The sequence below is a fragment of the Carassius carassius genome, chromosome 12, assembly GCF_963082965.1.
Source record: "Carassius carassius chromosome 12, fCarCar2.1, whole genome shotgun sequence".
Taxonomy (NCBI): Eukaryota; Metazoa; Chordata; class Actinopteri; order Cypriniformes; family Cyprinidae; genus Carassius; species Carassius carassius.
Window position 1 is genome coordinate 11,136,573 of NC_081766.1, and position 12,136 is coordinate 11,148,708.

The 12,136-nt window shown below is 37.3% G+C and overlaps 1 protein-coding gene across 7 annotated transcripts in view; it reads right to left on the reverse strand.

The window, feature by feature from the left end:
- rasal2 (RAS protein activator like 2) overlaps positions 1-12,136 on the reverse strand; it is a 78,377-nt gene that overhangs the window by 12,922 nt on the left and 53,319 nt on the right. For 6 of the 7 annotated variants that reach the window (XM_059563459.1, XM_059563460.1, XM_059563457.1 and 3 more), the window contains 2 exons: positions 6,972-7,081; positions 2,983-3,095 (listed from right to left, as the gene is read on the reverse strand). In XM_059563459.1, coding sequence (XP_059419442.1) covers positions 2,983-3,095; positions 6,972-7,081 — 223 coding nt within the window. Of the gene's footprint in view, positions 1-2,982; positions 3,096-6,971; positions 7,082-9,483; positions 9,923-12,136 lie in introns of those variants that run through there. The other variant, XM_059563461.1, reaches the window with a different exon arrangement.

Consider the following 12,136-nt stretch of genomic DNA (forward strand, 5'->3'; position numbering starts at 1 on the left):
ATGAACACACAAATCCTGCGAGTTAGCTCTTTTAATAACACTGGTCAGACTCACAAGCTATCGAATCACAAATCAGTTTAATGGATCTTTCACCAGATGAACTCGCTAAATCTGTCAGCAAATTTACTGAACTGACTCACTTACTGAACCTTCTGAATCTTGCCTGGGGTTTGTGAGACCCAGTGCAATTGCATATGACAATGTGTAGTTCAAGATACTTCAATCCATCTCCTCCATCCTGAAGGTATCTCTTTCCGGCTCCATTTACAAAGGCATGGTACACTGAATCGGACAGCTGATGCAGAAACAGCAGGGTGACTCCTGATGGAGGGCACACTTCCAGCTCTTGATATGTTTCACCTGCGCTGACTCGGACAGCTAAGCAGATCAGTGCACAGTCAGCCCGTACCCGGACACAGCTCTCTTCCTTGATCCAAGAAATCTAATCAGTCCGCTGGGACTGCAGAGCCACATTCAAGCTCTTTATAGTCAAAGCTTCCAACTCCACTATGAATACAGGACTAGTATTTTCATTCAGACCACATAGTGAGAGGTGATTCTGCTATGGCAAAGGTCGATTACTTCAAAGCCTCTAATGTGCCATTTAGATTTTCTTTTCAGCTAAGAGTTCAAATGTTTTCCCATTGCCAGCTATTCAGCAAAGCAAAGAAAGCAGAAAACTTTAGCCTTATCTGAAGAGGGGTTTAGTTAGCTTAAGCTAACTCTTGGCATGATCACAATGGGAACCTATTGAGTTTTGAAGTTTGAGTGAAATGTAAATGAAAATGTAAAAGAAATGTAAAACTCCGATCCGACATTAAAACCAAATTGGAATTTTCAGCAGTATAAAAAAATATTTCTATAGGATATTTTTATGGTACATACACAAGCAGAATAGCTTATAATGCCAATATGGGATCAGTAGGATTATTATTTTCTTTAAAATACATTTATTATACATTATATTTATATACCGTATTTTTCGGACTATAAGTCTCATCAGTCCAAAAATACGTCACGATGAGGGAAAAACATACATAAGTCGCACTGGACTATAACTCGCATTTATTTAGTACCAAGAACCAAGAGAAAACATTACCGTCTCCAGCCGTGAGAGGGTGTTCTATGTCTTTAGTGTAGACTACAGGAGCACTGAGCAGCATAGAGCGCCCTCTCGCGGCTGTAGACGGTAATGTTTTCTCTTGGTTCATTTCTCTCAGTTCATGTCAATTTAATTTTGATAAATAAGTCGCACCTGACTATAAGTCGCAGGACCAGCCAAACTATGAAAAAAAGTGCGACTTATAGTCCGGAAAATACGGTATTATAAATAATACTTTTATTTTCGGGTCAACTATCCCTTTAAATGCACCCAAACATGTGCATGTAAGCGCATGCGTGAATGTAGTGACAGATGTCTGCCGAGAGTTCAGCTGTAATTCATCTCAATCAAACGGTCACATGCAGTTCCTCTGTCTTGGCCACACTGAAACAACCACATGCCCCACAACACTCACACACTCCTTCCCAGAATTACTTTATGAGCAATAGCTCCTCAAAACAGATGCACTCAATCCACAAGGAGCAGCATGAGAACTCAGAGTGATTAGAATCGCATCTCCTCCTCATCTGTAGTCTAACCGCAGCAGCTGTGGCCATTAGAGTATACAGAGAGAGCAGATCCAACAGCAACATCACAGCCAGAGCCCAAAGTCTCCAACATGTTCCAACTAACACAAACAAAAAGGGTGGAAAAGCAACTTCTGGTTTGTCACCATAGGTAACCAGCCCTAATTCAGCCCTTGGGCCTGTGCCACACTCTCTGTGTGATAATAAAGCAAAAGTGAATTTCCCTAATACTATTAACAGCCCTGCTTATCCATTAATCCTCCTTACACACCCAACTGCAGCACCGAGAAGAAGTAAATCACAAGCAAATCTGAAAAATCAAATGACAGAAAACAAAGAGCCACTGTCCATGTGATACAACATCATCTGGGTGGACAGTCAATAACACCTGAAGAAAGCCATTTATCTTAAAGGCAGATCAAATAAAATTAAATACTTTTATTTTTTTAGGACAAATAGGAACTGTTAACTGGTGATTAATGAACCAATGATTTTTGGGGGGGAAACAAACTAAAGAAAGGCAAAGCAAAGCAAAATAATTGAATTTCACCGAAACATGATCAGTGGAGAAAGATTAATTTTTGGGGAGTCCGTTTGCGAAAATATATATTCCATTTCATCAGAAAACAATGGAACTTTCTGATAGCAATTAAAGTAGAAAGATTTTCATTGGCACGCAGGAACGGTCCAACAACAGCTCAGAAAATAAAATAATAATAAAATAAAATAAGACTTCTTTAGGTTAGAACACATGGGAACTTAATGTCGGTCAATGGAGAAGGATTTTTCAATTCTAAATGGGTGAACTGGCCTCTGCTAGGCAGCCAAAACATTTGTCACACAGCCAGTGCATTCCACTAGATGGCAGTAAAATCCAAATGTTTGACTGGTAGCTTAAGTGCAGTTTAAAGGGCAGTTTTAACGCTGTAGCTTTATTAGGGATGGTTCATCCAGAGAGCTGTAAGACTGCCTGAAAGGTTTAAAATTTCTTTAAAATGGATCTCATGTTATGCCAGGTCACAGCACAGCATATTATACAACCAACTGCTCTCTAGAAGACAAGCAAGAATTTAAGCAGAATTTTTGGCCTTGTTATATAAGCACCCAAACCCTTTTTGTGAATAGTTGCTTATAATTAAAGAAAAGTGAAAAAACATATAACTATTATTTTACCTATAAAAGGTCCAGAGAAAACGATCCATTCAAACATATCTATTAAATCAGTGTAAAATGAAATAAAATGGCTTTTTTTTTTTTTTTTTTTGAAATAAAATACTGAAGGAAATTCAGTGAGGTTCATTCAAAGTTTATGAATGATTACATTCATGAGAAACAATCAAGCGTAAGTTGTACCTGTCATTTTCTGTTGGTCGTAGCGACGGGAGTCTAAAACTTGTGTTGCGGTCCAGCTTTGTTTGACTCTTCGTCCTTTTGATGGATCCTTTCAGTCGCTTACTTAAAAAACCCTGTGAAGAAGAAGCGTAGAAAAAGTCAGATGTGTGCCTTTAAGAAACTCATGTTTTTCAGTCGGTGAATGACGGCTAAGTGTGTGGCTGTGGCCGGCATGACTCAAACTTGTTCATGAGTGTCTGCGCATACAGTTTTAAAGTCATGATCAATTATACATGGACAGCACTCGCTGAAAGACCCTGAGAACATGACAGAGAAAACGGCACCTACACGACGAAGCAGAAGGCAACTTCACAGACTTCAATGACCTTTCTAAAGCAGGTTTGAACATCAGACGACAAGCAGCTGAAGTAAAATCCAACCGACCATTTCAGCAGACATATCAGTCTATCTTGGCAGGGAAAATGCACTCGCACGGAGAAATAAGGGGCGGCCAAGGCCAGCTGAATAGTTTAACGTCTGCTTGTTGCACAGTCAGTGCTTGCTCAGTGTCTTGAAGGAAAACAAAATATTAATAAGTAACCAAGTCATAGAGTTCAAACAGCCACCTGTGGATATGTATGCAAGTAATATTTGGTACTGGGTCAGAATGAGCTGTTCTTATGAGGTGTGCTGGTTTCAGCATAAACAGAACACAAAAAATTCTCAGCAGAAGCATATCCATTCGTATCCGGTGTGAGTATGTTATTGACTCATTTCAGTTAGTAGGAGGAGCACAATAACTAACTAAATAAATACATTTGTAAAACCTCTGAAATCTGATTGATTGAAACTGTAGGAGAAACAACCTAAATAAATAAATAAATAAATAAATGGGTATAAATTGTATTTACAATAAGGTTCATTAGTTAACATTAGTTAACTACTTTAGTTAACATGAACTAAGCATGAACAATTCTTCCACAACATTTATTGAGCTTACCGTATTTTCTGGACTATAAGTCGCACTTTTTTCATAGTTTGGCTGTTCCTGCGACTTATAGTCAGGTGCGACTTATTTATCAAAATTAATTTGGCATGAACCGAGAGAAATAAACCAAGAGAAAACATTACTGTCTACAGCCGCGAGAGGGCGCTCTATGCTGCTCAGTGCTCCTGTAGTCTACACTGAGCTGCATAGAGCGCCCTCTCGCGGCTGTGGACGGTAATGTTTTCTCTTGGTTCTTGGTTCTATATAAATGCGACTTATAGTCCAGTGCGACTTATATATGTTTTTTTCCTCATCATGAAGTATTTTTGGACTGATGCGACTTATACTCAGCTGCGGTAGTTCATGTTAATTTCAACATTTACTAATGCATTATTAAAAAAACAAAAGTTTTTTGTTAAAAAAACTTGTGCTTGTTAACATTAGTTAATGCACCGTGAATTAACATGAACAATGAACAACTGTATTTTTATTAACTAATATTAACATCATGTAATAAATACATTGTTCATTGTTTGACATGCTAGTTAATACATAAGCTAACAATAAAAAAATGGAACCTTATTGTAAAGTGTTTCCAATAAATGTTATAATTATTAAGAATAATAATCATATTTTTTGTTCTGTTATCTGGTTTCCACACCTCTGGGAATACTGCTGATGTATCTTAAAATTCAGGCTACACTACAGACTGACAGGCTTCAATGCAGTCTTCACATAATTCATATATCAATTCTATGCTTCCTCAACAGAGCCCATTAATCCGAATGCACCTGTCAGGCAATGCTTCCATATTCTTAATAGAAAATGACTTGGGCTGTAATGAGACTTCATATTAACAGACACATCCAACATCCAAGTCTTTTATCCAAGAGCACCAAATCAGTTCATTTGTCTAGGAATTTTGTGACAGACAGACAAATATGCACGATTAATCACTTATAAAATGACACAGAAATGCTGGAGATATAAATATCTGCCTTGTCCCACTTCATGCCTGGTTAAAAATATCATTAAACAATTTCTAATGCATCTCAGAGGCCCAGACCGTTTCCAGGATGTGCCTTTGTTACTATAATGCTATCGGAGGCAGTGTTTGCTCGTTGTTAAAGGCAGGGTAGGTAAAAAATGTATAAACAACTTTCTTTCAAATTTGTTTAAACTTTCTATATATATATCAATGCATAATTAAAATGTAAGTACTCTGATAAAAAGAGTATAAAAATCGAGTGACTCTAGACCGTTTAATCTGTATTAAACACAGCTCATTATTTCCATTCGGGACAAAACATAGGATTGGCTTAGGCGACTGTCACTCTCTCGCAACCATGGCAACCACCCTTTTGCCACACATGACCTGCCCACTTGCGCGCGCACGTTTAATTTGAGGAATTCAAGAGGCATGGATCCTAGGAATACCAAAACAATGGCAGAGAAACAGCAAGCAAAATTCACAGTACCGGCCTATGCAGTTAGTGAAGGCAAACCAGGCAAAAAAAGGAAGACAGTAACAGTACAAGAAAAGGCAATGAACAAAAAGTCTTTGGATAAACAAAGAAATAAAACGTGAGTTAATATTGGCGTGGCTTTCCAGCGATGGCGAGAACTGAGGGAACTCAAGGGGCTGAAAAGTGACTCCTTGATGGCTTTATTTCTGCTGGACAGGTAAATCTTTCTTTTTGTATTTTGATCATACATATTTTTTTGTTTAGTTTTTCATGAAGCATGTGTCATTAGCACACGTAGCTGCGTAATATAGCTAACATAACATTACTTAGCGAGCCGTAGTAGAGGCTTTGGAAGGAGCCCAGAAGGGAGGGGGTGGAGTGAATGGAAATAATGAGCTGTCTTTAAAACAGTCGTGAGAGGTCTACAGACACTCGATTTTTATACTTTCTTTTTCAGAGTACTTACATTTTAATTATGTATTGATATATAAATAAAGTTTAAACAAATTTGGAAAAAAAGTTTTTTATACATTTTTACCTACCCTGCCTTTAATGCAAAAAAAAAAAAAAAGGAAAAAATTTTATTGTGCAAACTTACAAAGTATTATTACACTGTATATATAGATATATCATTGTGCTGAACTTCTGTCCTCACACATAGGAACTGGCCTGGAGATAAACGGAGGAGGATGACACTTCACTAATCAGGGGCTCAAGAGGGTGATTAAAGTGGGGCATGTATCCCAAGCAGGAAATCTGCTCTATTTCTACATCAGTGCAGTGTGACATGTAATAGACGATGATTGATAGTGGAGACTAACTAATGGCAGCGACACGAATATAGAATAAATACAAAAATGAGAGTAATTTAGTTTCACTTTTAGTTTTTTGGTGAAATGTCCCTTTAAAGCGATTCTTTTCAACGAATGCTAATGTTGAAAACAGGTTCAAGCAAGATAGGTTAGGTTATATTTGTTTGTCCAAACTGCTGTCATTCATTATTCAAAAACTTTGAAAGCCATATGGGTTTGGAACAACACTGGGGTGAGTAAATGACGGCAATTTTCATTTTTGTGTGCACCATCCTTTTACATTTCTGACCACACGTCTTTTTCAGTCACTTTTTCCAGAATTTAGCGATGTAGTATAACAAAACTTAACATAGTTTTTAATAAAACACTGTATTGTGAATGAAACTTTACAGTCGAGCAAGTTGAGACAAAAATCAAATGCTCTCCTAAACAGTAATGTAACCTTGCTGAGTCTGATTCATTCCTGTGATTCAGCTCATTCAGACAGTTCAATTAAATGAACTGAAAAATAATAATAATAATAATAACACATTCAAAAAAACATGACTGGACAATTTACACTGGTCAGCAGGCAAAACAGCGAAGTATGCTCAAATAGCCAACAAAAAAACAATATGGGACCTAAACATGAAACAACGGCTGTAGGGCATAAAGTGCTGGCATCGCAGACTGTAACTGAGGCCAGTGAGATGTGATGATGAGTTGGTATAATAATGATATGAGTGCTTTGCTAAATGAACTCACAGGCACTTTGAAGGGTGAGGAGTTGGGGCCATCCATGGGAATGTTCTTCTCCGAGCTGCCGAGCCCCGATATGCTCCTCCGCCTGGGAGAGCGCTCCGCAGACGCTTCCGCTGTGAGAGAAGAGAGGAGAGCAGGGATTAGATCAGAGGAAGCCTTCAGAGAGACTGGAGGATGTCTTTAAATGTTTTAATAGGCACACTAATGATCAGAGTACTACAGATATTTCAAACACTGAGTTGAAAAGCTGTAACACAGAGGTAGTCGACTGTGGAAAACTTCCAGAAAGAAGTTTGATGTCATTGATGAATTACTGATACTGCAGACACAGGAGTCTTTCTAACTGGAATCAACATTTGTGCCAAACATTATTAGCACTACTGTGGCTGCACTCATTTAGAAATGATGGCTGATACATTACCAATTATATAAGTCAGAATGCAACAGTGTAGTGGCGTATGTTCCACTGCAATGCTATTATGTGGTTCTATGCCTGCATTAGCTGCAAACTATATTATGTATGAATTGTTATAAAGTTTCTATGTATAAGGTTAATAATATATTTGCAAGTCAGGCCCAGTAAGTTTTTTTGGAAATAAATAAATAAAAAATAATGCATTAAATTGATCAAAAGTGATGGTAAATAAATACATTGTTACAATGTAACAAAATCTTTCAATTTCAAATAAATGGCGCTTCAAAAAAACTTTCTATTCATCAAAGATGAATTCAAAATGATCAGTGTTTTAAGAAGCACTGTTTTCAACATTTATAATAAAAAGGAACGTTTCATGAGTACCAAATCAACATATTAGAATGATTTCTATTCTATATATATATATATATATATATATATATATATATATATATAAAATTGAGGATGCACAAGAAATTTATTTTATGAGCATCCCTAATTATGATGTCTTCCTTTGCCTCTCACATTTTTTTAAAACTGTGCCCACACCCATGATTGATCCTCCTGACCAATCTTAAATGTAGTCTGGGGTCTAATAAAGTCACCTGCCCTCTGTAAATCTATCTCTCCCCTAATGATGCCCAGCAGGTCACTAACAGAGAGCTCACGTCTGGCTAAAGTGCCAGTCAGACAGGTTTAAAAGAGTGAATTAACCCAAAGCTTTCAGTAAGTCCTCTTAATAAAGCACTCATCAATCCACTCGTGAACGCTCACTCTACCTGCCACCACCAGACTTTCAGATGGATGCCCTGTGGCTCTCATATACATCCGCTCTCAGAAGCTAAGTGGAATATTACTCATTTTCCTTTCATAGCCAAGTTCATTTTTAATTTCCTCAGACCGATTCATTCTGGATTTGCAGGGAGCCCTGCAGCCGATGTGTGTCAAGGATGGAGTAAGATGTAACCTACATCCGCACAGCCTCCCAGAGATCCACCCCTCGGGCTGTCCTCCTCACCCAAGTGTAGATAACCCCATAATGAGTTAATTCATCCTGAGAAATAAAAACCCAGTCCATCACTGAGCACGAACTGCCGCAGAACTCCCGCCTCGCAGCATCTGCACTGAATCAAGAAACACTGTTGAAATTGACCCAGAGGTCTTTGGCCAAGATGCTGCTTCTGGTTCCAGCTTGCAGGCCTCAGTGGATCCATACAATAGAGACTGTGCCTGATCCGTTGGAGAGCTGCCCACTGCTGCTCAAGATCATACCCTCCACTCACAATGAAAAGCTTAAGCCATAGTTCACCCAAAATTCCAAACCTGTGTGACTGACTTGCTTCTGTACAATGCAAAAAATGATATTTTAAATAATTTTAAATAATTTTTTTGTCAATGATCACAATGGGGTCCAAAACAACACCACACCCCTTTAAAACTTTCATTCTATAGAGAATCTTTTTTTTTAAATATATCTGTTTCACAAATACAAGAAAGTTGTTCAAGTTTGGAACGACACGAATGCTGCAAGATTTTTTATTTTTAGCTAAACTACTGATTTTATATCTTATACATACAGATCAGATCAAAACTCTGCTTTACAAGGACAGCAACTTTACATTTTCTTGTTGTATAATCGATCTCTTTGGATCAAACTCTTACACACATCACTCACACTCTCCATGAAGTTGCTGCCAGCGCGAGGGCTCTGCAGTGCTGAACTTGACGAATCGCAGTGATCCCTATGACCAAGCAAAGCGGTACTTATATTAAATCTTGACGCTAGCAACAGAGATCATGGGATCACTTCCCAGGGAATGCATGTTGTGATTAAACATACAGCTTGAACACACTTTACATAAAAGCCAAATGCATAAATGTGAGTAAATAAAAACCAAAGGCAGCAAAACACCCGCCCCTGAAAATGCACGGACAACTTATCAAACAGGAAATGACTTGTAACAGCATATTCAACTCCACTTCAATCATTATTGATTTTTTAATGACCCTCCAAGTCTGAGATCAAGACGATAACTTAATCTATTAAATTAATATAATGAAATGTAGCTGAGAAAAAGGTTGAGAGAGAGCGAGCGATACCTCTATCACAGCTGTTGCCCATCACCTGCTGAATAAATGGAGCTGGTCACCATTGGATTGGTTGAAGAGTGACCATCGCCCTCGTCCAATGAGTTTGAGCGCTTTCCCTTTAATTGTCCATCACTCAGAGAGAGATTCCGCCGCATTGATAAACTGCAGCCTCTTCATTGTCCTGCCGTGGCTCGCTGCCACATCGTAGCGTCTTCCTCTCTCTCTCTGTGCCAGCACTCCAGAGCTCTCCCTCAAAAGCTGAAACGTCCTCTGCTAAACCCCTCTCTCCCGTCTCAGTCCATCCTCTTCTCTCTACCCCTATCTCTGGATAACAATCCTAATCTTCACTTTATCAGCCTCTTCCCTTTCTCTTTATTGGCACGCCAGCGGAAGAGATTTTACCGCATTTACTCAATCAATCGCTGTAACCTCACTCCTCTGTTTCTCGCAGCAGAACTGCAAGCACTTCCCATCCCTCTGTCTCTCTCTCTTCGTTCGCTCGTCCCCCCCCCCCTCCTCAGCGCATCTGGCTCCGTCTGCCTGCTGCAGCCTTGCACATTAGGAAAAACGAAGAGGCGCTCTTTGCCTTGAGACTTTTGCTTTCGTACTTCATGTGGGACACGGCTCTGGAGATTTGTGCTGCGCGTGTGAATGCATGTCATTTTTATGAGGTGTGTTATGGAGGACGTTAAAGAATGGAGAAGTAAAGGAATAGAGAGGAAACACAAGCGTGTATCAGATTACATTAGCTGCTGTAAGGTCAAAGTGTGTTAGAGCTGAAACACTGGGATCAGAAAATGACGCAAGCCAGACTCAAACCTAGACTGCCCACATTAGTCAGCTCAAGTTGCTGGAGTGTGTAACTCCTAGGCCACAGCTACAACATAAAGTTAAGTTAATTTCTGTTCCCCACAGGAATTGCATAGCTTGCAAAAAATTATATAAATAAATAGGAAGAAACGCACTGATATGTTGCAAAAAGTACAAATTTGTGTTTTAAATGTCATACTGCAAAAAATTTAATAGTGAATAAATGACCTTGTAATGTTCTCTTCGTTTGTCACCTATTGGAACTGCAGATGTTAAATAATAAGTAAATAGTAAACAGTAAAATTTTTGATGATCACCAAGGCCACATTTATTTGTATAAAAATTAAATTTATTGCATCCTTGATTAAAAAAATAGCTTCTATAAAAAATGTTTTACTGAACTGACCTCACGTTTGCACAAGTGTAAATCAATCAACAATCAATTAATCAATCAATCAAGTTAAAAATAGTCTTAAACATGTAATAAAAATATTCTGTTAACACTGTCAGTTTGACAGACCTAAAAATACATTTTGTATTAATTCACTTTTTAAATAACACCCTACTAAAAGTGTAAAAAAAAAAAAAAAAAGTAAAAATGTTTTATTTTTTTAAATTCACCTATTGATAAATGTTAGAACAAAAAAATGCACTGTTTACCAATGCAAATACCTCAGAACCTGAATCTTTGTACACTGAAAATCTGAAAAATAAAAAATAAATAAAAATATAAAGATTTTTTTAAATCTGTTTCCAAAACCAAAATGAAAAAAAATGGATAAAGCTTCGTTTTCTGATTTTCAAGTTTGTGCTAATATATATATATATATAAAAAAAACGGATAACAAGCGTGTGTTTCACTTTGGTGTTTTCGTCTGATGCCAGTTAGTGACGGTCATTCTTGAACGGTTCGGTCATTTTGAACGAGACAGCATTGGATAAAGAAATTAATTTACACGCTTCCTTACAAATAGGTGCCTAGTCATTATTATTATCATCATCATTATCATAATTATTATTTACTCTTACTGCATTTCTGAGCTTTTTACTTCTTACAGTTTATAAATGTACAAATTTCTATCACAGTGGTTATTTTCTATACACAATGTTGTAACAAAGGTAATAAAGAGTACTTATTACTGAACACATATGATTATGGTGGGTTTAATTTCCTTGATTTCTCTTTTTTGAACAACACTTCCAAAATTAATTGGATTAGACAGTGTTTGTGTAATCCAAACTCAATTTGTATTTTTATCCCCAATGACTACTTTTCCAAATTAGGTGGTCTCCCTTTCCTATTGATCTGTATTTATAATATTGCTAGAATCCCTTACAATTTAACCAAATTTCATAAACAGGCATTACTTGCATGGTCATTCATTTTTAAGCACCCCTCAGCGGTACTTCATTTGAAAATTTTTAAACTATAGAATTATGCGCATGCGCGACCGAACGAAACACTCCCAGAGATGACTCGTTCTTCCCGAGTCACATTAAAGATTCGTTTAAAATGACCGAATCTTTCAAGAACAACCGTCACTAACTGGCATCAGACGAAAACACCAAAGTGAAACACACACACTTGTTATCCGTTTTTATATTTATTTTTGATATTAGCACAAATTTGAAAATCTTTTTTTTTTTGTTTTTCAAATTTTATTTTTTTCAAATTTTATTTTTTCATTTTTGGTTTCAATTAGAAAAACGAAAGAACGAATTATACACTGATTACGAATTTATACGTATTTTGATTTCCGATTTCCATCTATAAACACAATCGGATAACGAGATTGTTTTCCTTCTTTTAATATCAAAAGAAAAAAAGAAAAATGGATTATTTTCCGTTTTT